The 26,752-nt window shown below is 36.4% G+C and overlaps 1 protein-coding gene across 1 annotated transcript in view; it reads left to right on the forward strand.

Moving 5' to 3' along the window:
• Positions 1 to 19,144, forward strand: part of LOC105255935 (DNA-binding protein D-ETS-4) — a 36,940-nt gene extending 17,796 nt beyond the window's left edge. The window contains exons 2-6 of the mRNA XM_011265484.3: positions 7,734 to 8,122; positions 8,450 to 9,120; positions 10,390 to 10,544; positions 15,247 to 15,445; positions 15,630 to 19,144. Of these exons, the coding sequence (XP_011263786.1) occupies positions 7,734 to 8,122; positions 8,450 to 9,120; positions 10,390 to 10,544; positions 15,247 to 15,445; positions 15,630 to 15,982 (1,767 nt within the window). The 3' untranslated portion in view covers positions 15,983 to 19,144. The remainder of the gene's footprint in view (positions 1 to 7,733; positions 8,123 to 8,449; positions 9,121 to 10,389; positions 10,545 to 15,246; positions 15,446 to 15,629) is intronic.
• The last annotated feature ends 7,608 nt before the right edge of the window (positions 19,145 to 26,752 follow it).

Here is a 26,752-nt window from a genome sequence, read left to right on the forward strand (position 1 = left end):
AATAATCATTTTATGTATCTTTCTTGACATTAAATGCGATTATCAACTTTCAAATTCCATCATATCACAATATTGAAAAATTTGATTAAAGTTGCAAAAGTGAGTTATTTTTTAAATGTATCTCATTACGTAATAGTTATATAACGTATTAAAATTTTGTTACAATCAAAGTTACGTATGTTAAAATTTTCAAGAGTTCTAAAAAAATTTATTGTCTCGATTTATTATAGTTATAATATTATAATGAATTAATATTATAATGAATAAGATAGATTATAATATAGTATAATTATAATTATAACTATATTATATATAGTTAATAAGATAAAATTACGTGGTATAAATGATCGAGTCTATTACGAAAAGAATGTGAATTAAATAATTAGAGATTTAATTATCCTTTGTTTTGTAAGTATAAGAGTTTTTAATTATTCAATCGAATTGTAAAAGATACGTACGTAAGGATGCCTGCGAAACGCTACGACCAGCTATAAGTTAAGCGAGCGAGCGCTATTATTTTTCTTACTTATTCATTACTCGCGCGGCAGAAAGATAATTGATTACGCGAATAACCACGCGACCGCACACATCGCAAAGAAATATTCTTCGTGTTGAGATTACACTTAATTTGTAATAACCGATAGGGGCTTTTTTTTACTGGAATTGAATATCTCTGCTATGGCCTTGGAGTACATGCTGTAATTAAAGTAACGTTTCACGTGAGATTTCCACGATACAGCTGCGGAGCATCGATTATACAATATCAAAAGCACAAAAGACACAATAAATAATTTAAAACAAAACGAATAAGATTTTAAGTTGATTATGGAAAAAATTTATAGAAAAACCACACGTACGATTAATTCAAAGATAAAAAAATAATGAAGATGAGATGAAATATGTATATGTTATCTAAAATAATCGCTTCAACATTTAATTAACGTATGACGGCGATATAATCTAAGATGTTTAAGTAGAAAGATATAATTACGATGCGTGCGAGGCGAATGAAAAATATAGAATTGAAGTGGAAAAACCTACTACTCATTTGTATTGTTTATCTCGAGATGTTGCGATACTATTTTAATTTGCTGTGATGTCACGGCGGTATAGACACAAGCGTCGACTAATCCGCGGCTAAGAGAAAAAAAATATGTAAATGACGCGGCGCATAGTAGTGTCTTCGTTGCACTAATAATGCATAGAAATCAGTCGCGGATAGTTGCAAGAGAGAAAAGAAAAATATACAATCTTCCCGCATCTTCGTTCGGAGAATAAGTGAGTAATCGTTCACAGTCGAGGACTTGTTACGCGATTGATAATGATGGATTTTTGGCCGGTTTCTTCGCGGCCGCGACGAATATTTTACATGTCGCTTAAAAAAAGCAATATATATATATATATATATATATATATATATATATGTCGATAAACGAGGAGAATGATACATGTATATAAAAAAATGTATACACATTGTGGAATATCGAAACTGAATGAGAATCTGCGAAGAATCTTATTCTTATCTAGCCACTCGTACTTTAATTTATTCGTGATAAATATACTCCTATGTCTCTCTCTATCGTATTATTTCTTTCATATTATTTTTAATAATCGTTTTCGTTATGTAATCCGTATAAACGGATTATCGGTTCCCTTTGAAAAATTCGTTGAAAGAGAAAAATTTTCTTAATTAAATAATTTTATCTGCTCTCGTCTTAATTTTGTACTGTGAATGGCGATATTTTATCTCCCTTTAAGCAATATCAAACATAGCTCTTCATTTTATTTCTTTATAATACTATTAACAATTATAACATATTCTGGTATCTTTTTCTCGACAATTAAACTTCTAATTAGATCGAGAAATATTTCCCAATTACATCTTTCAAACTAATTAATTAATTTTTTCCTCGCGAGAAACAAAAGTCTGCATTTTTACGCTCGCATTTATATACTTCTATATTAACGCATTTAGCTTTAATGGCCGAAAGCGCGTACGCTGCGCGTTCTCCGGACCGAGACGAGTTTGAATGGGCGACGATCTGGAAATGAGGTTTGTAGAGTAATTCAGCGCGTATGACGCACGCAAGCCGCGATTCTCGCGTTCAGGTTGAGGCGGCTGACATCAGTTTGCCGCATTTAGCGTTAGTGGAATTAATTGCACGACAAACGAACGGAATGCCCGGCAAAAGGTGGAAAGAATACCGGTCGCGCGGTATCGCGTCTTGTCACAATGATGGTAATTCGGGAGGAAATTCTTGCCGTAAATATCCCGGCTCGTAAAACGACGCGATGATGCGGATAAAGACATATACGTGTATATATATCTCGATATGTGTACAAGGTGCGTGTCCCGCTTCCACGACGTGACATTTTAATAACAGATCCACCGGCCAATTTGAAGTCGACTTTTTCCCGTAGGAAGAATATCGAAGTCGTTATTTGCTCCGTAAAACGTTCCGAATATAATATAAAGTTGCATTCCGCATGCGCAGTGATTATTGTAAATTCGAAAAATACACGGAAAGAAGTTTCAGGATTTCGAGACGTGTCGCCTCTTTGCCTCTTTACGTCTCACATTAACAACGACATCGAGTCGAGTGGTCGCACGGGTGAGGTAATTAACAAGAGTATCAAGTATAGTAGAATGGCTCGGTTAATTGCTGGGTGGAATTTATATGCAAAGACAAAGATGTTTGTGTACACAGAAAAAAAGGACATTCTTGTTTTGAAAATATCTTTGGTTTTAACATGAAAATCTTGAAATGAAATTATATTGCGTTAATTAAAGAAAAATATAATTGCTTGAACAATTGCTTGCTTGAATGAAGCCATTTTATATAGTTTAATCGAGAAAAATATATTCTTATGATTTAAGATTTAATTTTCTTGAATGGAAAAGAAACAATGTTAGGTAGAAAATAACATTTTTAAATCAAAGATTATGATTTTCTTAAAGTAGAATTAAATAATTATATATTCTTGAGGTGACAATTACAATATTAAAATAAGACTATAATATTGTTAAAATTTAAAATTATTAAATTCTTCTAAGAAGATTATAAATTGTTGCGTATATATGAAACAATAAACGCGTTAATGTAAGTATATAAGTTTTGATTTGACACTTTTTTTTCTGTGTATCTACATTAAAAAATCAAGGTGTCTCTTTATATTTCTTCATTAACTAAAATGGCAGAAAAATGGATGAAAATAGAAGTATAAAGGCATTTTGTGTGTTTAAGAGGAGCGCATTATACTTCACGTCAGATTTAGATTGAAGAGAAAGATCGCATCTCTTTCTCTCTTTCTGAGTTACTATAAAGCTAGCTAGTAAATAGACACACGTGACGTCAGAATCCTTTCTAAATCTCTTACGTCATAATAGAATCGAGGATGATCTCGCACATCACGATCATTGCTCTTAGTTTCCGCTCTCCTCTTTTACGAACCATTTAAATCTTGAGATATTACAATGTCGTATAAAAGTAACATATCTTCCAACTTGAGTCACTATTCAACATAATTAGAATATCATGAAGAGAAATTCGAATTGAAACTCCGTCCGCTTATAATTCGCTAAGTTTATTCTCCGCGAAGTACGTTGCCATTTTCTTAAATCCATTAAGCTAAAGTGGAATCGAAAGCGCGATTAGACTTATTATGTATCAGGTGTGCTAGACATTTATAGCTATTTAAAATCGCTGCTACATCCAAGCTCGTTTGTAGCGTTCCGATTTCACCGAACGCTGAAATGTATAATTTATGCTGCGAAAACAATGCGCGATATATTTGGATGAATATCGTCGCGCGTGCAATAAATACATGGACGACGGCGCACCTTTCGGCATGCGCCTTAGAGAGATTCCAGTTTTTACAACCGTCTCTCGTAATGTTCCCATCCTTCCTTTTCTCGAGCGCGGAATGCATATTCAAATTCGCGAGGACGGCTTTACGATCGCGCGAACGAGAGCCGCGCGATCGAGAGTCGCTTGAGTAAGACAGCCTCTCGCGCCTCTCCTCGTCTCTCATTTCGTGGTCACGGTGTTATCGAAGGTCGCGATTTCTCGCTCGAAATGTCACCGTGCGCGTTCAAAGTCCGACAGAATCGTAAAAAATCTCCATTATTACGAAATCGGCCGGCGATTGCCGATAATTCGCGCGACGATTGCAGACATTTCGACGGTAATTGTTTCGCGATAATTGTTTTCGGTTAAACCGTATCGTTGCAATTCTCGCAATTAATTAAATAAACGCATATCGAAAAAAATCCCCTGATTTATTATTCCATCTATCGATCTTCGTTCTTTCTTTCCTCGCGCTATTTTCGGAATCGCGATAAACGAGCAACGTTGAATTTTAATAGCGCGTTGAATTCTTCAAGATTGCAACAGATCGCATCATCTCTATCGACCTCGTTAAACGATATATTTTTTTTACGCGTATAAGAGGGAGAGACCAAACACAAGCGCCTTTTTGAAAGATTAGCTTGCACGAAACAAAGAAACCCGGCGGAATGTCAGGTGCCGCCGTGTAATCGCAAACAGATTACGGTGTTTGAACGGAACGAGACGGTCTCTCGAAAATTACGAGGCCGTCCCGTTGACTGCGCGGTCCGTGACTCCAGCGGAATCCCGCGTTTTGCGCGCGGAAGGGGAGAATGTTGCAGCTGCACCGGCGATTAGTCGAACGCGTGACGTCAATGGCGCTTGTCTTTGCGAAAGGCTCGCCGAGAGGGAGGAAATCCAAGGAGAACCATAAGATTCTTCTCCACGTGAGCGTCATTCCCGAGGGTTTGCCGCGCAATTTTTTTGGCCAATTATTTATATTTGGGCGACCAATTAATTTCGCTGAAATTTCTTCTTCGCTTCTCGCGATGACATTTCATTTCATTTCGTAATACATATAAAATGAGATAAAAGAGAGCGAGAATATTGTGTCTGTTTAGTTTGCTTATCAGGCGACAAGGGCTCCCAAAGTTTCCCACAAGGTTTCAGGTTGAAATGTCTCAATGTTAATAAATGCCGTGCTAAGTTTGCACGCTGATTTTTTTCGCTTAATCGCGGTGTCGCTCGCGAGCCTCGTGATTCCGCGAGGTAAACCCAAGGAAGGTTCTCTCTTGAGAGGCGTTCTTAGATTCCATCAGTGTATAGATAAACATTCTCTTTCTCCTCGGAACCTTTCGCGAGGCCTCGAGAGAACGAGAGAAAAAGAGAGAGAGAAAGAATGAGCAGTGAGTGCGCTCTTGCCGAGCTCGCTCGCGTATCTCTTTGGTACTCCTATCTCGCGTGCTCGTGTGCGCGTGCACATATTTGTTCACGTATATGCGAGCGCTGTTGGCGTGTGCGATCAAAGTGGCAGAGGTATTGTGTCTCTACGTTGTCTGAGAGCCCCCGCGCCCGCGCGCGTACCTGTGTCCGTTGGGCATAATCGTTTATTTCGCGTCGACCTTTGCGGGGCACTACGTCAAAATGTCAGATGCGACCCCGCCTGAGCGCAGGGGAGATGCACTGGGAACGTTGTAATGGGCTTACAAAGCGTAACAAACTGATGCGAGGTCAAACACACGACGGGCAATAAACACACGTAGAGATAAATGGGCCCTTAAGGTGCACCACACCGGGGCCCGCCGGCGGGAGAGAGAGTGTTTCGTCTCTCGACTCGGCGTATCTCGAGCGTTTTGTTTGCCGGGACGCGAGATGAGCGTCGAGACGATCCGAGGGCACGATACCAAAGCCCGTTTTCAGGATATCAACGCTTTCGTTCTCGCGTAAACGAGTAAACGACCGTGTTTCTTTCAGAGATAGGAGTAGTAGAACGGAATAAAAATGCACAAATTGCGCTAATTAAATAACAGTGCTGCGGCAGAAAATTCTGACTTGATATTAATAAAAATTGAATGCAAACTACATGCTTTCAGTCATCTTGTTTCTAATAATGCGGTTTAATTTTTAATTTTAACGTCAAAATAATAGAATATAAATTCTATAAATTATAATTACATTTTATGTTGTTCCTCTTTAAAATATTTAAATGCATTTCTCTTCGCTTGCTTTACAGCAACTTGAAACTCGCTACGTGAAGGTGAATGCACGTCCTTTTAGTTCAGTCATACGTGTGATTAATAATGAGAAATTTTTATAAAAATAGCCTGAAAGCTTATAAATACTTGCAGCCTCGAATGTAGCAGTCATAAATAAATATAATTAGCATGATTTGAAATCATTATTCGTTTCAAATTTTCATTCACGTGCTATATGATTGACATGCTTGCAATTTTAAAATAGATCGAATATAAATATTGCAATTATTATGTTAAACATTTGAAACAAAGAGTAACTTAATTGTGTAAGTTGCATATATGCGTGACTGTTTCATTTGAGAAAGTTTTGAATGATTATTTTTATGAATATTTATTTTGATGAAATGGTTGAAAGGAATCATTTTTATGTAGCGAGGTTTTATTTTAAGCAAGTGAAAAATTGCATATTTTGCAAAGCAGAAAGAAAACAAGTAAAATATAATTTATAAAACTTAAATTTTTTTTCTGACATTGAAACCAACATCGATTTTCTCTGTATTATATTTTTATCACATTGAAAATGCATTTCGATATTAGCATACAATTTTTTCACAGCGATAACTTTTAAGTTCTTTTCCCCAATTTTTAAGTTTTTTTCCCTAATTTATGTAATTAAAAAGATACTCCGCTTCACGCTCCTTTATCTTCAATATTTATAGAATTTATTTACTACATTTTTTATAAAATTTTCGTTGCAATAAATAAGTTCAAATATAATTTTAATTTCATTTTCTTTTTCCTTAATCTCTCCTTGGTTTCGGGACAGTCGTTCATCCCAAGCAGCAGGAGGATCGCCTTAAGCGACTCGCGGGGCGTAACAAACTGACGCGGGGTCAAACGCAAGACGGGCAATAAACACGCTGAAAGATAAACGGGCGATCGCGCGGGTCCATCCGGGATGCTCGGAGAAAGTGTTTCGTCCGGTGCGGTTCCGCGGCGGTTTTCGCTTTCGCGCGCGAATCGATATGAAGAATCTCTCGTATCGTTCGGACTACAAAAGGCGGGGTCCAGTTTACTGCCTCTTTTGTACATATGCGTTGTTTTATTACACGCGACCGTTTTATATTGTACTTTACGACCCGGAACAGTTCGGATTCGCCCCGCGCTCGTTATCTCTTTGTTGTCCCGTGGGAATTATATCCGTTATAAATGAGACACTCGTGAAAAATCTGACGTTATTTGCCATTATCCCGTCATTTCTATAGAAGTCGATTTCCACGATAATAATCATGATATGCAATTTTATGAGCAAATATATACATATATGTATGATTAATATGTTCCACAACATGGTTACAATGTAATATGATTGAATAAGATTTCATGGAACACAGATCTCCGGCGTTTCCTTCTCTCGCGTCTTTCTTCCTCGCGCTCGCGCGTTGTACAACGTTATCGCGGGCTGGTTCGTCCATTATGTACGCGTTCGCAATCACCGGCCCACTACCACAAAACCACAATCGCGCTCTAATTGCTAGCATTAGCCGCTTATAGTCGAAGCCGAGTTGCTCACGGATCGATCAGCCTTGGCCGCGACGAGAAACGCGCGACGCCGCTTTCTCTTCTCTACATTTTTTTGCAATCTAATCGCTCGCGAACGAAATGTGTATAAACAATCTATACGATCTTGAATTCCATCTTTTTTTCTCAGATGCCGCAAACGGTGCCCACCGCGGCCGGCTACTCGCCGTCGTTCGACTACAGCACTTTTCAGTTCGATCTGTCCCTCTTGCCGGAGGATTACAGCCCGGTCGGCGATCAGCTCGGTCTGAAGAGTTCGCAGATCAAGCAGGAGGCGTGTTCGCCGCGTCCGGGATCTCCCACGATCTACCAGAGCCCGCCGTATCAGAACGGTGACCTGTCGTTGTCGCCCAACTATTCGCACGAGGGATCTTCGCCGGGATACCCGACGAGCCCGTACTACGTACCTAGGAGCCCCCAAAGCGCCCAGTTTTATCCCATCAGCCCGGAACCGTCGGCCAAGCAACCGGTCAAGAGGGAAAAGAGCCTCGATCTCTTGGCCATCCTTCAAGAATCTAGGTAGATCACGTTCCTCGAAACTCTTGTTGATCGCGATCTATTTTATGGTCACGTCACTTTACCGCTATGAAAAAAAGTTACAATACGTCTTTCAATTTTTCGAGTCGATTTTATAATTCATATTTGCATATGTTTCATGTTTAAATATAAGTATCTTGAGTTTGCAACATGATATCAACAAAAAATTTCATATTAAATGATTGGGAATTGCACGATGACGTTTAGCATCGTGGCGACGTTTTTATCTTAAGTGCCGTTATTTGTCATCTCCAGTTTTCGTTGCAATCTTATAACGGCGACGAATCGCGCATTTTCGCATGATTACAGACTCTTAGCCGAGAGTCTGGGCTACCGCGAGGACTCGACCGATTGCACGGTGCCTTGCACTCCACCCCGTAGCGAGGAGGATATCTATAATAGCCTGGACGCGGATTTTCTGCCGAAGAAGGAGGACACTGGCGTGCAGGCTCATCCGTTGCTTAAGGAGATTCTCTTCAAGGAAGAGCCGCGTTCTGTTTCCAGCAACGGCTCATCTTCGTCCTCTTCCTCCTCCACCTCTTCCTCCACCTCGTCCTCGCCCAGCCCTTCGTGCGAGTTCGAGAGCAACGGATCGGCGTTGCGCGAACTTCTCTTCAAGGGCGTCACTCGCAAGGAGAACCTAGGGGAGATGCCCGACAAGCTGAGCGAGCTCAAGGTGGAACGATCGCAGGAGGAGCTAGTGAATCCGCTGCAAAAAGAGGAGCAACTCTTCAAGGACGGTCAGAAGAGCGATCATCAGCTGCTGCGTGAGGTGCTGAGGGATACCAGCTTCCAGAGGAAGTACAATCTGAGACCTGTCGATCTCGGCGGTGTCGGCACCGGCTACGTCGAGGACATGGAGGCTGGTGAGTGCGTGGGCGACCTCGCTCGCGAACAGCTCGAGCCGGTCCTCAGTCTGGCCATCCAACAATTGCAGAAGGACTTTGACAATACTTGCGTAGCCCTCGGCATTCATCCAGGTGAGTCGGTTACTCTTGTCAAAGTTTAGTTGGAATTTTCATAAAACGATTTTTCATATCGTACTTATATTTTTATGATCGGGTGATTTGATTTAATTTTTTTTCTACTAAAGGATACAAAGAAAGTGTTTTGCAAAACGAGTATTAGAGTCATTATAGATTCATGTATATTAACTTATCAAAATTTAATTAAAAATTATGAATAATGGAATGAAAAATTAAATTTACAATATATAAAAAGAGAGAGAGAGAATATAAAACTATATATTTCGTGATTATGGATCCTGTCTCGTTGAAAAGTAAAATGCGTAACCTTGTGCGTATCTTTGTAAACACGCTATTTCTACAATAGTTGTAATGATCATGGACGGATGCAATTACGTGCGCATTAATTATTATCAACTTTACAATAATTGTGTAAGATTTTTTAAAGAGTTTTTTAAGATTATATCATTTGATTTCTTTCATCAAAATCGCTTTATGTAACTCGCCGTGCAAAATTATATCGATTATATCGATAATTCTTGAAAGAGAAGAAGATTGGAATGCTTATTATATCATTCCACAACATATGATACGTGAAAGAAAGTTCCCGTTGGTAAAAAAAAATCAAGCCAAGCACTGCTTTTAATTCATCTCTAAAGTTTTTTAATTTTGTTATAGAGCTAAAAATTTCATTAATTTCTCTATATACTTTTATTTGTTTATATAAATTCCCTCTTCGTAATCAGATACCGTAGAGATTTATCTCGTATAACGTAATGATATATGAATGACACGCTATGATCGAGTCATCAGAAATTCCGAGGCGTATATCGATTTTCTCGACTTCGCTCTATTAGACCTCGTTACCTTGCCGCGAGCATAGTTTCGACGTCGTCGTCGTCTTCGTCATCGTCGTCGTATATGCGACTAGTATTTAGTTCGTCTATTAGTTTCAAACCATGATGTCACGCTCGAAATAAGTTACGAAGTGCCGTGAAAGCCGAGTCACGAAATTACTCGCATCATGAAGATACACGTCATCGACGCAATTATGCTTTGCAAAAAACTTTGTTTTGAATACACTTGTACCTTGTTGATACCTAATTAATTTAGAGAAAAAAAATAATTTATTCCGAGAATGTACATAAATGTTTGAACAAGCAAACGTTCTCAGTGAATTAATTTGATCATTCGTTCTCCAAATTTAAATTTGTCGGAGTATTATGCTTTTTTCCACGACAATCGCGCGCAGAATAATGTCCGATTTCTGACTTTTAATTGTAGAACCGAGACGCTGGAGTGCAGCAGACGTGGCGGCCTGGGTGCAATGGGCCAGACGACAATTGCAATTGCCGCTGGTGCCGTTGGAGAGTTTTAATGTGGATGGCGCGACGCTAGCTGCCCTCACCGAGGAGGAATTTTGCCAGAGAGCTCCCCAGGTGAGCGCGAATATGCTTATTATATTCTTTCTTAGAATAGAAACATAATGAAAAAAATACAGATATGTGTCACACACATAAAATTATAATAAAAATTATACAAAATATATTTTCACTCTACGGAATATTGTAAGATCATCTTTCCTTTGCGAAATTTTTTCATAATTTTTCCATCTCTGTTCATATCTCGTGATTAATTGTGTTTCTACATAAAATTCTACTTAATATAAAACTTGATTAAGAATGAAAAATAAAAGAGTTCTTTCTTTATTTTTGTTAATTTTCTTAAAATATTTTAATAATTTAAAAATATTTTAAAAATATAATAAATTATAAATATAAATAAAATATTTTAATCATGAATATTACGCAAATATTTGCATCAAACTTCAATCTTCGGACAAAAATATTATAAATTTCATATTAATGTCTTGTTACCTAAATTTTTGTGTTTCTTTATAATATATCTTATATTTTATTTCTTCGATTTTTATTTTATCACACACTTTGTGCAATGCCTGCATCTGCGTTTGTAATTATCTCAGCTGGGATCTTATATTTTTAAGAAATTAATTATTCACAATGATTTTTGAAATGCCTCCTATTATGTGCCAGGCTTTAACGATAGTAAAATAAAATTGCAACATTTTCGCGTAAAATTTAGTTTTGTTAGTTTAAAACATATAATTGATAATGTTGGAATCGATAGAGAGAGAGAGAGAGAGAGAGAGAAATAATAGCGAAAATATATATCTGCCATTCCTTATCTGCCTCCTGTCAACACGGCTGAATTTTTTATAAAATTTATCTCTCGTCGTGAGAATTTACAATACATTTTGCATTTATCACTTTAATTGCCGTATGTACAAAAATTGTTCATAATATCTATTTTAGATAATAAGTTCATTGTCTCAATATAATTTTCATAAATAATTAAATAATTAAATATTTAAAATAAGAAAAAATTTTAGGAAGATAGGAAATATATAAAGAGAATCAATATTTATATTATTTAATCAGAAATATATAAAGAGAATCAACATTTATATTACTTAATCAGTTAATCGCGAGTAAGTATCAATGTTTATCGAACTATAAAACATGACACAACGAAAGGAGATGAAAAAGTTAAAAATATTCATCTGAAATTATTGCGATTAAGTTCAAGACTTTTGGCAACCAGGAAAATTGGATTATGAGTCAGTCAGTTATTAACTTTATTCTTTATTACTGTAACACGCAATTTGCGATTGGGTCGCATAGTGAGTACGTTCGTGTTCGTTCGATGAAGAAATAAAACGATAAAGAGAGGGACTTGAGAAACGCTCGTCGAGGTCCGGTGAAAGTGAGTTTCCTGGTAATCGACGTGCGTTTACGCGCTCCTTCCGTGTAATCCATACCTGAGACATAAATAAAAAGAAGGTATCTACACTACAGGCAGATTTCGACATGTAACGGGATCGGAATTCCCGCGCGAATCATCGGACTCGTGAGAGTTGCATCAGTTTGCGTCAGAGATAGAGTTTCAGGGAGAGAGGCCCTTAAAGATTTTATCCAAGATTTTGCAAGGCTATTTTCTCTTTATTTAACGGATTCTGTTACGAAACTGGTACTTATTCATCAATAATAAATCTTGATGAGATTGGCGATAATGAAATTGATGCGAGAGATGCGGGCACTAATTCATATCATTATATACACAAATATCATACCTTATCTTATGCATTAAACAAGATATAGTCTTGCATTACTATGTTGAATGAATCTATAATAGAGATAAGATTAAATTTAAAAAATTAAAATTTTTAAATAATTAATAAATTAATTTATTTTTTAAACTTTAATATATTTTATTTATAAATTATATAGAAAATTTTGCTTTAAATATTTGCATAAATAAAATTTTATTAATAATGAAATTATTTTTGGTTAAATACATTTTTGGTTACATATGTACATAAAGTTTAAATTTTTAAATTTGAAAAATGTGTTAAAACCGTAATTATTCATTATTAAATAATAAAAAGAATAATATTGTAACATAATAATATAATATTATGAAACAAAATAAATACAATACATATACAAAAAGAGTAAAAATAATTTATTAATAATAAAGAAATTATAATTATTGTATCTTTTATATCTTTTATGTCATATTAAGTAAATTTAAGACACAAGTATATGTTCCATGATCGCGTGACTTTTGTACCATGAAAGTAATTATTGCTAATTTGTTAAGAGAATTCGTTCATTACACACTTATTCCTGCAAACTACATCTAATTTAAAAATTTAACATGACTTAAGTGTAACGTATAAAATAATGTATAATAGTTACTTTTATACAAGACACATTTTAATGACATGATTATTTGGCGAACAAAAGCATGAAATTGCCTCGCGAATATATCATTATTCGTGAGAGAACTAATTGTAAGAGAATAAAAAGGAACGACTTCTCTACCGCCTCTCTCGATACTTGCGTATAAGGCTATTATATTGTCGTTTATTAAGTAACAAGTTTTCCATCGACATTGAACGTACTAAAAACCGGTTGCTGTCAATGTTGATTATACGCACTGCTAATTATAACCCTAAACTTGACAAAGTCAAGATAAAACTGAAGAGAAGTGAACTTGACATTGTATGTGAAATATCATTTCGATAAATTAACTTTCCCTGAAAAAACCATATACTAGTTTTTTAAAATTGCAATATTTTTTTTCGCATTTATTTTATTTTACGATTATAATGACATAAGAAAAGAGAAATATGTTTTTGTTCTTGATCACATAAAAATTAATTAAATCTTTTAATCGTTTCTTTTTCTCCTTCTAAACTTTTGAGAAAGAAACAGAAAAGTCGATTCACTTAAACAAGGAGCACATAACATTTTCGACGCCATAAATTTTGGACTATTTTCAAAACGGCGTAAATTTTGAAAAATCTTTCGACGCGCGTCTCGTTATTCGAAATTGCAGACGTGAGGACCGTAACGTAAATTAATAGCGAGTAGAGTAGCCGTGTATGGCGAACGGAAAAGTAGCCATGCATAATGGATTCTGCTTTGCGTCTAGTAATTGGATAATCGCGCTACGAAGTATCGCGGTAATTCTCTAGCGTATAGCGTGGAATCATGGTCAGGCTTATGGTCACGTTCTATCTACGATCTCGCGAAGTTCTTTCCTCGTTTCTTCCAGCTTCTCGTCGATATGATTGAATTTTCTTCGCGAAGATTTCATTCACGTGCGGTTCATAAATATGTGCGTGTGTGCTTTGCTTTATCTCTAGTAAAAGAATTCGTTTGATTAAAATGAGATCTCACAAATTTGGAGAGAGGGGGATATTGTATATTCTTACATTTAATTTATCTGGTTAATCATTTGGATGTTTTTTTTTAATTTTTCAAGCACATTTTGCTGCCAATAAAATTATTGTGATGAAATTTACATATCTAGGGGGTAGGAAAAAATGTAAATACTCGTAAATATCATGGAAATTATAAAAAATTATAAAAAGTTTTCTATCAAAAATGTAGAGTAAATGATGTAAGAATTTGACATTCCAACAGTTTTACCTTCCATAAAGTTGTCAAGATTGCACAAAGAGAAATGTTTTAAATGAGAATTCTGATTCATTATACATATATTATACATATATATATATATAAACTTTTGAATTATTAATTATAAATCTGTTGCAAAAGAAAAGTAAAATATTGAAAAAGCGAAAGGACAAAAAATTAGATTGCATTGAGATTGTTTATCGTATAGAGAGAGAACTGACGAACGAGTCCTGGTGCACTCGCTTCTCGAGGAAATAATTAACGGCATTCTTTGCGGTTGGGCATCGCATTTTAATGACGGTAATTATCGATATGCGAGAACTTGTTTCTCGGAACGTCGCGAGTGTAATTGTATATCGCCGGATGAATCTCTGATCGAATGCTGCACATAGGTCGAAATATTTTAAATTCGCGCAAGAGAGTATCTAATTTTTTTCAACAATTAAATCCTCCATTTTTTAAATATCCCATTCAAAGTTGTTGCGAAATAATATCTATATATATATGACATCGCTTCGCGTCATTTATGAGATACAAGAGATGGAAGGATTGCATGTCGCTCTGGATGTCAATGTCACTTCTGCGTCACGAAGATGTGCGACGTCGAGGATGCTGAGCCATCAATTCGAAACGTGCACACGTGCATGCGTACATGCGTGCACACGCGCTCGTTCGCGATCGGCAGGATCGCTTTGCCGTACCTGCCGATGCGCGCACCATTGGCTCGGCAGAAACGATCGAGAAGTGGGTCAACCGCTCGAATGTCTTGTTGTCCGCCGCGTTGCGTCTCGACCGGAGAGCCGCTTTCTCTTCTCTCGCGCACTACGAGTCTTCCGTTGGAATTCTAACGTTCCGCGCCTCGTTTCTTTCTCCCTCTCTTTCTCTCTCCTCTATTTCGAAGCTCTTCTCGCGTTCGTCCCCCGATAGCTTTTCATTTTTAATCACTGCGTGATTTTGACGGTAATTGATCAAATTTTGATACGCTTTAAATGGTGAAACACACACATATATAGACGCTATGCCTCGATCAATTCAAGTAGAGCATTGATGACTGTTATTTAAAGTACACGGAGCCCCAAAGTCACGGCTAATTAGGCTAATTGTAACGCCGCAACAACACCTGTTTGTGTTGAAGTGCGGGAGCATGTTGCACGCGCAGTTGGAGATTTGGAAGGCCGCTGTTGAGGAGTCACCGCGGAACACTCTGGCCGCTTCTTGGAGTCCTGCGGGAGTGGTCCAGTCTCCCAGCAGTGCCGTGGCATCGCCGACTATCGGAAATACGACAACGACGGGCAACCTCAAGGAATCCCCCTGCACTGTAGACTTCTCAGATGGTACGTTCTTTTTTTTCTTTTGGCTCGATTCTTACATCATTCAACGCTGTTCAACGAAATAAGGACGATTCGTCTCATTTTTTTTATATTCGCGCGAATCAAATGTGCCTTGGTGGCTCTGAAATATATATAAAAAATAATTTTCCTCCTTCATCCCTTGCGTTTGTTTATTTCTTGCCTGCAGACGAAGACGAGGATTGCGCTTCCGGTCAGGGCGCGAGTGGAGGCAGCGCAGGTGGCGGCAAGATGCGCAACGGTGGCAGCCACATCCACCTGTGGCAATTTTTGAAGGAACTACTGCAGAGTCCGAGTGTCCACGGCTCTTGCATACGTTGGCTAGATCGCGGCAAGGGAGTCTTCAAGATCGAGGACTCGGTCCGGGTGGCGCGGCTCTGGGGCAAGCGGAAGAACCGGCCGGCCATGAACTATGACAAGCTCAGCCGCAGCATTCGACAGTACTACAAGAAGGGCATCATGAAGAAGACGGAGCGCAGCCAGAGATTGGTGTACCAGTTTTGTCATCCCTACTGCCTGTGAGGAGTTCTCTTCCCACTCTTCTCCCTCCCCAAGAATCCTCTTTGAGCCCCCTTTTTCGCGCGCGCGCACCTGCGATCCTTCGGAGCGAGTGACTTCGGGATGAGCCCAGCACGAGGAGATCGAAAGGTAACAAATTTCGAGACGACGATCCGCCGTGCTCGATGTTATCCGTGACGATAACGCCGAGGCCACGACCGGGTCTGCTTAGTACGCCCGTTTTGGGCGACCACTTTCGCCTTATGTTTATTCCTCTCCTTTGTTCTTTTTCTTTTTTTTTCTTTCTTTCTCTGTTTCTTGCATTGTTTTTTCGAGTTTTCCCTCTTCTGTCAATAATAATATATATAAGCATGTGCGATTTCTCTTTCTCTTTCTCTTCTTTTTCTCTTTCTCTTTCTCTCTATCGAATCGTTCCTGCGCTTCGATGAAGTTCTCTCATCGTGAAGCGAAGATGCGAGCGGGTAGAGATTCGCCAGAGAAAAGGGAAGAAATGACTCTTTTCTCTCTATTCTCATGATCGCTTGTCGGCACCAGTTGTCGGATGTCCTCGAATTGTCCGAGCAATGCGCACGATGTATATATAATCGGGATATTTTGAGCGCGCGGAACTATTCGCTGCTGCTTCTGATATCCGTTCTCTCGATGGAAGTGACGAAACAAAGAGGGAACATTCTATTTTTTATACTAAACATTTTTTTCTAACCGCTACAATCACCATCCTTCCGTGCTTACGTCGCGACCGATATGTAAAAAGATAGAAATCTATCAAAGAAATATCAAATCTTTGAAATATAATTGCCTGATCGAATATTAATCGTCTAATAATGTCATTTTAATCGACATTTTTACAATTTTATAATCTGTCGGCACGCGCGAAGTTCGCGAAAATATTTTTATCATCTAAGAAGGTATTTATTAAGTCGTCGAGAGCGTGCCTTAGACACGTGCCGTGGGCATCGCGAAGGATGGGAATTTCGCTCGATCGAAATCGCGCCCGTAGATCATCGATCGAGAGCTTGCCGTTCGAGAGAATAATTAATCGGCGATCGTGTTACGCTCGAGGCGTCCTAGACGCAACGACTGGTGCTGGTGATTTTGGTCCCATATATCTATGATATATTAAATGCTGTATGTTCCATGAACGATTAGGCTTTAAGATGACTTATTATTAGCTACGTAAGTGTATCGGGGCTCACGTGAGCCATCCTTAGGTTACTCGAAGAGATTCATCTATCTTCTTTCTTTCATATTTTCCTCTCTTTACGCGTCATTATGACGTCGACATCGCGTCCATTTCTTGTGCTTGTAGTTTGTATGAGCCTTTCTCGCGCATTGTATTTTATGCAGCTTTTCGTAACGCGTATTATTTTCTTTTATTATTAACAGCATTTTTTCATTTTAGCATTTTTTCATTTCTATCGCACAAATTATCAGAATAATATCCATTCGCATAATTAATTTATATTTTTCTCTGTTGCTTTCCTTAAGAAACCACTATATCTTTATATTTGAACGAATGACTCTTTCGAAAGAAAATATTTTAGCAAGCTCGTTATTGCAATTTCGAATATGTTATTTTATGCATATAAGATACGATTAACATGATTAATTTTGCGAATTTTTCAACGTAGTTAAGTATAGGACTCATACTAACGTGTTCACGTTTGCTCACCGATCGGTTGTACATATAGATGTTATGGCATAATCATTTTATTCGTTTTATCTATTTATATCCGAATTTATATTTTAGATAAGATATATATAACATAGAGATGTATAATAATTTTATTGGGAAGTTCTTTAGCAATTAACATCAACTTCATCTTGTCAATTTGCTTATGCAAAGTAATGTCACGGGGACTACGCGGTCGTTTCTCGATCGTACAAGGGTGCAATTAATGAAGAGTGCAATTATATCCGTGCATTCATTACTTCATCGGACTTGAATTATTCTCAACTCATTATGACGCCATTATTTAAAATTGTGATGAGTAGAAGAAAAATAAGAATGAAAATTATTTTATTAAATTTTGAAATATTAAAAGGAATGAAATTAAAATTTATTTTTTTATAAAGTATCGATATTGCCAAGTTTCACCCTATCATTGCAGTTAAAAATTCTTTATTTTTTTCATCCGCTTAATGACAAGACTGCTAATTTTATTTACGTATTTATTGAGACGAATTGACACTTTTCGAGTAATAATTCTTTATTAATGGCGTTTGGGCTGCTGAAAGATTCGACTCGAATTTGTTTCGAATGCAGAAACTGAAGCCAAAGAACACATGGCGAGGTGAAACGAGCGAATGCCAGGTAGTTCTATCGAGGAAATGGATTTACTCGCGTAATTAGATCGTAAAGTGCGCTTCCACGGCTGTTAGATTTCTACGACACGTGCATTATTTTTTTTTATGCGGCCTGGCATGGAACGCTCGTCAAATTGGAAGTAGACCGAGGCGGGATCTCAAAACTCGACTGTAATAAATTGTGTGTGAAATTGAAAAAAATGTATTTTAAATGTTAATCGATGTTTATAAATTAACTCATATTTCTTTCAATTTTTTGTCGAAAAGTGTAACAGTCTTAATATTTTACTTACTCCAACAAGAACCATTATACCAATTTTTCATCTTACTTTATATAAAACTATTAATTAACATAAACAACATAAAAAAGTTTTTTATAAAACTCTCTTGCTGAAACAACACGAGTTTTAAAGTCGCTAAAAATTTACATTTACATGTTGAGAGTCACCTGCATCCCATTTCGTGCCAGGCTCCACCATATACTCGTACATACTGTATATTTTATAAGTTTAACGGTAGTTAGCTTTTCAATTTCACGATAAAACCCGAAGGCGGGGAAGATTTATCCCCCGAAGATTAATCCCGGTATAACTACAATAATAGAAAGGAACAAAATTGAAGAGCGCGGTTAATTTTGCACACTCAGGTAAGGAAACGGGAAATCATAAAATTGGTCGAAATAACAGTGTAAATAACATCGAATAGATCCCAATCGCGCAATGTGGTTGCACAGCGCAGCTCTTGTTATGTATATTTATATAATCAATTATTTATTAAATTAATACCTCTTAAAATAAAATTGTATAAGATAAGAAAATTGCGTTAAGAAGAAACAATTTTTTTCTTTGATTAACATATGTGAGAATGAAAAATAATTATTTGTAAATAATTATTTGCAAAGGACAATAAAATGAATATTATTTTTGTACAGAATGTCTGTTAATAGACTATTATTTTATGTAAAATTAAAAAGATTTTTTAACAAAATTATTAGTCGGACATCAATATTGAGAACACACATACATATACATGAACGATTTAAAGAGAAAAAATTTATTGAATTAAATCACAAAATTGAAATAGCTAAGAAAACTTTATTTCTTAAATAATTATACAACAGCAAATTTCATTTTAATTTGAAATTTTATTATAAACAAAGATAATATTTTTATTGGGCAGGAAAAATATCTTGCTCATCATTTCTACGTCCATTATCAAACATTTTGTATGAAGAAAATATAAAGAAATATTAATACTGGAATTTATTAGAAATTATCGCTGTAATTAACTTATCTCGTTAAGAAAAAAATATGGCAAATTGAGAGAAAATGTGCTTCCATTATCCCAGTAATCTTTAACAATCAGAACATAATTAACTACATACGCGCATTTAAATGTATATATATTTGCGGCTAACGAATAATATAGCATATATATATATGTTTTTATAATAATTGTAAGTTTAGGCGTTATACTGGTTTTATATGATCAGAGATTTAATTAGCATTAAGCGTTGATTTCCTTAACGGCGGTCTTGCTACAAGTAAAGACATTGTTATATACATATGCATATATTATATATATATATTTATATATTCATGTTTCGACTGTTGTAATGAGATTAAGTTGGGTACAGCGTATCGCGCATGAGATAATAATCATAGATCAAAGCTCTTCTCAAAGCATGTGTATTAATGACATTCGAAAATGAAGACATATGTAGATTTAACACGTCGATTATAAAATACGTGGGATGAGCTTTGATAAGAGCAATAATTTTAATAATAATAATAATGTTAATTATTAATATATATACACATATATATATTTTCTTACGTCGATATTTTTCATGCTGCCGACATTCGGAGCGAGTTACTAACATACGAAACAAACAGAAATAAAAAAGAATAAAAATTTCGTATACATTTTGCGAGATTATTATTTTATTCTCTTCCATTTGACTTCCTTTCTCTTGGAATTCGCGTCGTATCATCCAGAATTCCCTGGAAACTTTGGTTACGCCAACGCTAAAGTAACGGAACGCATTTTTTGAACGTATCGCAAATCGTGCCCAGAAGAAACGAAAGCGATGAAGTGAAAGTCTGAGTTGAATTTCTAATCATCACCGATGGCGATTAGATTTGTACCGATCATCAAGTCTCCAAATTTTGCACAACTATTATTCTTCAGCGATAAAAATTATTTAAAAAAAAAACATATTTAAACGTTAACAAGCTTATAAAAAGTACTTGTTTTCCATGTATATTTAAATACATATTGATACATTTTTTTTAAATATTATGTGCATATAAAAAAATTGCTTCTTGATATTTTTGCGAGATTGATAACGGAGTGACTTAGCATCGCGAAAAATATAACGGGTGAAAATACCAACTAAGATATTAATTTCTTTGGTGCATGATCCTTTTGTCCGCGAGCGACTCGCGCGTACGAGACTTTTCGATTACTCGCCGATAGCCACGACGGGGGAGTATTTGCTCTCGAGAGTTCTCCTCGGGGGCAATCCAGCCGGCGAACTATGGGCATTCTAATTTCAGAATCGACGTCTTGCGGCTCAAGGAAAGGAAGAAAAGAACCTCGGCGAAGAGGGAAGGCGAGAATCTCGCCGCCATAAAGATTCGTATCGCTCTGGAAACGTCGAGGAAGAGCACGAGAAGGCGGTCTTTCTCTCTCTCTCTTTTTCTCTCATCTCACCCTCGCCACGAGTGGGCGTCCCTTTTCGAGATTTACGACAATTTAATCGCGCAATTAATCTAACACCTTGTTGCAACAACACCTCGCCGAGCGGCGGCGGGGAAATAAAAATCGCGAGGAGGGTGGAGTGAGTCCCGCTTCGATCTATCGCGGCGGATATCGCTCGGGTCGATGCGAGGTTTAACCACGGTGTTAAAGAGGATTAACGCGGGGGTAGGGGGCGGGGGCGCAAAGGGCGAGAGAAGCGATATACGAAGTCTTATGGCGAAGCAGCAACCACAAGCGGCCGCGAAGTGTTGCGTATTATAGACGCGATAAATGAGTCCCCCGGATTTTTATTGGACCGTCATTGTTTCGCGATCGCTGGTGAAGACTTGAAAAACGGCATAATTCAAGAGAGAACGCGGGTTTCTCCCCGTTTAGATGCGAAAACCGGCGACCAGTATCGGCGTCACGATTCCTCCTTTCGTATACGAGCGGTATTCTTATCAAGCACGATATAACGGTGTGCGATTATAAAGATGATAGGCTGTCAGTAGAAAACGCGAGTCAAATGAAACCATTAACGCGAGGAAGAATTCACAATGTATTTAAAATAAAATTGTTAAATTTATTTGTTGTTATAGCTAAAAGTTGCATAAAAAATTATAAAAATATAATCATGCAAGTTTTTGTAAAACATGAATACATGTATAAGTGTTAATATATTAATTTTATATGAAATGTAACTTCAAGGAACTTTATGATATCGCGACAATCTCTCTGAAATTAGATTATACAACAATCTTATTTTTGAAAGATTGTAAATTTACATGATTTATACATGATAAAAAATAAAATATATAAAAGTATTCTTTATACATACATAAATTAATCGCGATCTTTTTTAAGTCTAAATGCAACTCGCATAATCATCGAGAGAGAGAGAGAGAGAGAGAGAGAGAGAGAGAGAGAGAGAGAGAGAGAGAAAGAGCGCGCGAGTATAAATTTTCCTTAAGATTCTCCCGACTGTTGTTCTCAGCGACGAGGACACCCCCGCAAACGAGCGCGCGGACGCGTGCGCGTTCACGCTCGCTCTGTCTGTACGACCAAGGACAACAACATTCTCCGCAAAACTAATTGCCAGGTAAATATATACGAACAACGAGCGCCAGTGCGCGCGCGTTTACGGACGACACGGCGGGGGCCCCGCGGGGCCCCCGTTGTCTATACGTTGGAATTTATTGCGCTTACCTGGCGCAGCGATAGCGGGAGAGAAGAGGGGGTCCACACGGGAGGGGGAGGAGGAGGAGAGAAAGAGCAAGCTCTCGTACGAGAGCGTAATTTATGCTCTCATTATGCAACAACCGAGATTCATTACGAGCGACACGCGTTGTCTCGCTTCGGAGATCGATCTACGAAGGACGATCTCGCTGAGCGTTAAGGTATTGAGACAACTAGAAAAAGAAAGAGAGAGAGAGAAAGAGAAATTGAACACTTATCGATACACTTTGGGGGGCTATCAAATAGCGAGATATTCCGCGCGCGAGATTGCGTATTGATTCGTTGCAATTTTTATTTTAGAAACAAGTCCCGACTTATATCCCGAGTCTGTTCTTCAAGATGTGAGTCTCGAAAACGTTCGCAAGTCAAGTCTGTTTTTTTTCTTCCATGATGTACGATTATTTGATGCGATTGGTGAACTTTGTAAGATGTTCATAAATGCGGGGAATAATAATTTAGGAGTCGATGCAATCGTGCATATAGATTCTCTCATTTTTTAAAAACTCATAAGTATCCTGCATTCTAAATAGTAACTTATGATGTAGAGACTTTTTTATGAAAAAAGATATGTGTGCGTCAGATGTAATCATTAGGAAAGAAATTTTCTATCAAATGATCGATCGCGTGCAAAAATCGAGAAAATCAATAATGAATTTTTCCCTTCTCTTAAAAATCATCTAAGGGGAACTCTATCTATTCCTTCTTTACTTATTAGAATTTTAAAAAAGAATGTTTTTTATTTTAAAAGCCCCGAGCCTCTTGACCCGGTCCATCGCTACGCATCGGTCGGGAACAAAGGGGGCTCGCAGAGGGTGGCATTCCGCCCAGGCGCGGTGCGTCTCGTCTCGCGCTTTCCGTTGCATCGCGGAAACTATCGGTCACCGTAGCGGGCCTGTAATCTCGGGGGCCCGTAACCGCTCCTCGCGGCCGGCGACAAAAAACCGGCAGAGAATGAAATACGGATTACAGTGGTTGGCCGGGACCGGATAATGGCGGATAATGATGACCTCGGCCGGTGCCTCGGCTACCACCCGCCCGTCCGCCCGTTGGATCACATATTTTCCCCTTTTCTCTTTTCTCCCCTGCCCCGTCACGCTCGCCCATTTATGCGCTTTATCGCGTATCGGGATTTCCATACAAAGTTGCGCCCGACGCTAGAGTCGTAACGGCGGGGTCCGCGGCGTGCACTCGCTGCGTTTCTCACGCGCCTCGTTCGTCGTTGCGCTTCAGAGTGCATCGAACCTGCATTCAACATTAGAAAGAAGAAAATCGAGGAATGTCTGAGCAGAGATCGTCCTTAAAATCTCTCGCGTTCTTAAGTTTATTTTTTAGATTTGTAATTCGGGAAATTATCAAGCAATTAATCATATTATATTATTTCATATCCCATAGTAGAGCTCTTCTAGATAACTTGTGACAGAAATTCAAGACTGAAAATTATAATTTTATTTATAATTTCACATATTGCATCCTAATATATGTTTGTATAGATATTTTATACCTATATGTATGTATATTTCATGATATATTTCTTCATATGTTTTTTGTATCACGCATAAAATTATATTTAAATAGAAAAAATTCGACCTTAAATTTTATTATTATATAAATCATTTACTCAGAACTTCGAAATAAGGCTACAAAAACATTTGAAAAATATACGCACGAATGAAGTATACATTTTAAGAATTTACGTATAATTTATTTAAATTTGCCGTATAGAAAATGATAAATGGAATGCTGTCGCGAAATATCTAAATCTCAATTTATTCAACTTATCAGATCTTAATAATAGAATGATGAAACGATACTAACGGAATCTTGCTAAGCAATCTTGCGACGGTTTCTAGTCAACTGAAATATCAAAGCAGCGAGAGACTTCAAGGCTACAAGTTTCGTTTCGCAAAATGACACTTATGGCCGACGCTTCGATTAATGCACCTCGAGTAGGCTTACATGTACAGGTATCGACATGACGGCCTCGTTGCCGTCCGAGCAACGTCAATTCAATCGATGAAATAAATCAGGCATCGATCGCGAAAGCGGATCCCGACTCGCAGGTGGAATTAATGCACGGAGATTTCCGATATATTGAGACCGCGAGAATAAATCAGTCGCTATATGGGAGAATGCGATTCGCGCGCGAGAGGAGCGCGAAAGTGCGAAGGACCTACAGAATCAGCCGCTGGGTAAATTAATCTGCGCATATAAAGTATATTACGCAGAAATTTGACTAGCATTATACATCGAGAATAAGAGATGATTTTGAATAGCTTCTCTTCGCTCGATTAGAACTTTAAGAGGAGTCTAGAAAAATATAAAAAAATGCATTTTTAAATCTTTACACTTGTCATTTTTTTAATTCGCGATGGAATTTAAAAAAAAATTTATTTCTCATAAAATTAGACAAATTTAAAAGTGTATCTCTTGGAAATTAAAACCTATTAGAAACTTATTAGAAACTGTATCTTTTGAAAAATTTTGATTTAAAAAAATAGAAATAAGAAAAGAATAAAGAAAAAATAGAAATTCAAGAAAAATCATCACTGAAAATAATAAAAGTGTAAAGATAAAAAATATTTTTTTATTATAGATAATTTATCGAGATTTATCTTAACTATATAAGTGCGCATTTATTTAAAATGTCATTGTCTTTTCATATATTTTTTGCAATTTTTCGTATTGAATTTATTAAAAATTTATGAAAAAAATGTATTTGAAAATATAAATATTATTCTTCCATTTATTTAAATAAAATTTTATACATTATATTATATATATAAAGTATTCTATTTTTTTATTCGCTAGAAAATATAATTTTATAATACATGTAAAGACAAAGAAGATAATGCGTTTCTTTAAAAATGTTGTGCAACAAATTTGCAACTAAAATTTGGTGAATTAATGGCAGTTCTATTCGATTCTCATATATTGCTGCGATAGAAAAGTCATCTGTAAAATAAATCGGTGAATGAGGTGTCAACGGTCACCTCGAGTAACGTGCGCGAACGCGAACATAAATCCAAATTAGCAGCAACATCGGTCTCCTCCTTTCTCCTCCTCTTTACCGAGAATGACAATAAATCGTGATGCGAAACTATCGGATCGATCGCTCGAATACTACTGATTCCCGTTTCAAAGCGATGCCTTTCGCCGAGAATATAACACCTGAAATCATTTCAAGAAAAAAATCGAATCTTATGGTATATTGTTACGTTAAATAGTATACGAAATTAGATGTAAGATGTACGAAGATCGAAATTTTTTCCAAAAATTAGTCGCAAAAATCATAAAATTCTTAATTTGTCGTTTAACGTTAATTAGCGTTAAAGCTCATTTTAACGATAATCTCTGTGTTGATCGATGCTACATCTATCTACAAATTGCATCGTGATACTGACAATAAGAGTTCTTCCTGATAAAGTAGTACGAAATCAGATTGTACAACATCAAGAGCTATATCTATAAGTTGTACATTCTCGAAAAATAAAATGATCCTTTTTAAATAAAATAATAAAACTTGTTTCTCATAATATTTTAATAATGTTTATTTAATTTTTTTTCTCTTTTCTAACTTTTTCTCTAACTTTAAATTAAATTAAATTTTAAATATTGTATATATATTTTATATAAAAAAGACTTTAATAATATTATATATTTATATTTAAAAAATTATATATCCTGAAATAAAGAAAAAGAACGTTAGTATACACAGAGAGAAGACTGAGAGATGTCATGGCCTGCTTTTAGATGATCTCTGAAAGCGATAGTCCCTCTATGGACATTAAAAACGTGGAGATGAACTACAAAGTCAATATCCATGAATGTTCTCAGAGGGTAATATATAATGTGCACAATTTCTGGTTTCGTTCCGTGCTATATGCACGAAACGCCGATAGCACCAGAATATAACAAGATACTTATGTATATAAATTGATAGTAAATAGATTATTCAATCGCGAAAGATACTGTAATCTTCTAATGTAATGTTCAAAAATTAAATAAATATTTTTCTATATTCATTGCCATATTTATATATTTTTATTTACAAAATACAAAATGTCTGCTGTGGAATAAAAACATTTTTAACCGTATTTCTATCAATATTCTTAATTAGCAGTAAACTGATCTTTGATATTTATTAATCATTTTTTTAATTAAAAAAAAGATGAATCGGAATGCATACGTTCGATTAATTCGTTAAATATTTATATATATAAATATATATATATATATAAATATTAATATTATATATATAGTTATATATATAATTATTATAATATTATATATCATATAATATTATATCATATAATATTATATTAGATATAATTATATATAATATTATATATATAATTATATATATATAAATATTAATATTTATATATATAAATATTTAATTAATTAATCGAACGATTGCATTCCGATTCATCTTTTCGTTCGGTATATATAAGTATTTAATTAATTAATCGAACGATTACATTCGACTTG

The sequence above is a fragment of the Camponotus floridanus genome, unplaced genomic scaffold (genome assembly GCF_003227725.1).
Source record: "Camponotus floridanus strain SB8 unplaced genomic scaffold, Cflo_v7.5 scaffold16, whole genome shotgun sequence".
Classification (NCBI taxonomy): Eukaryota; Metazoa; Arthropoda; class Insecta; order Hymenoptera; family Formicidae; genus Camponotus; species Camponotus floridanus.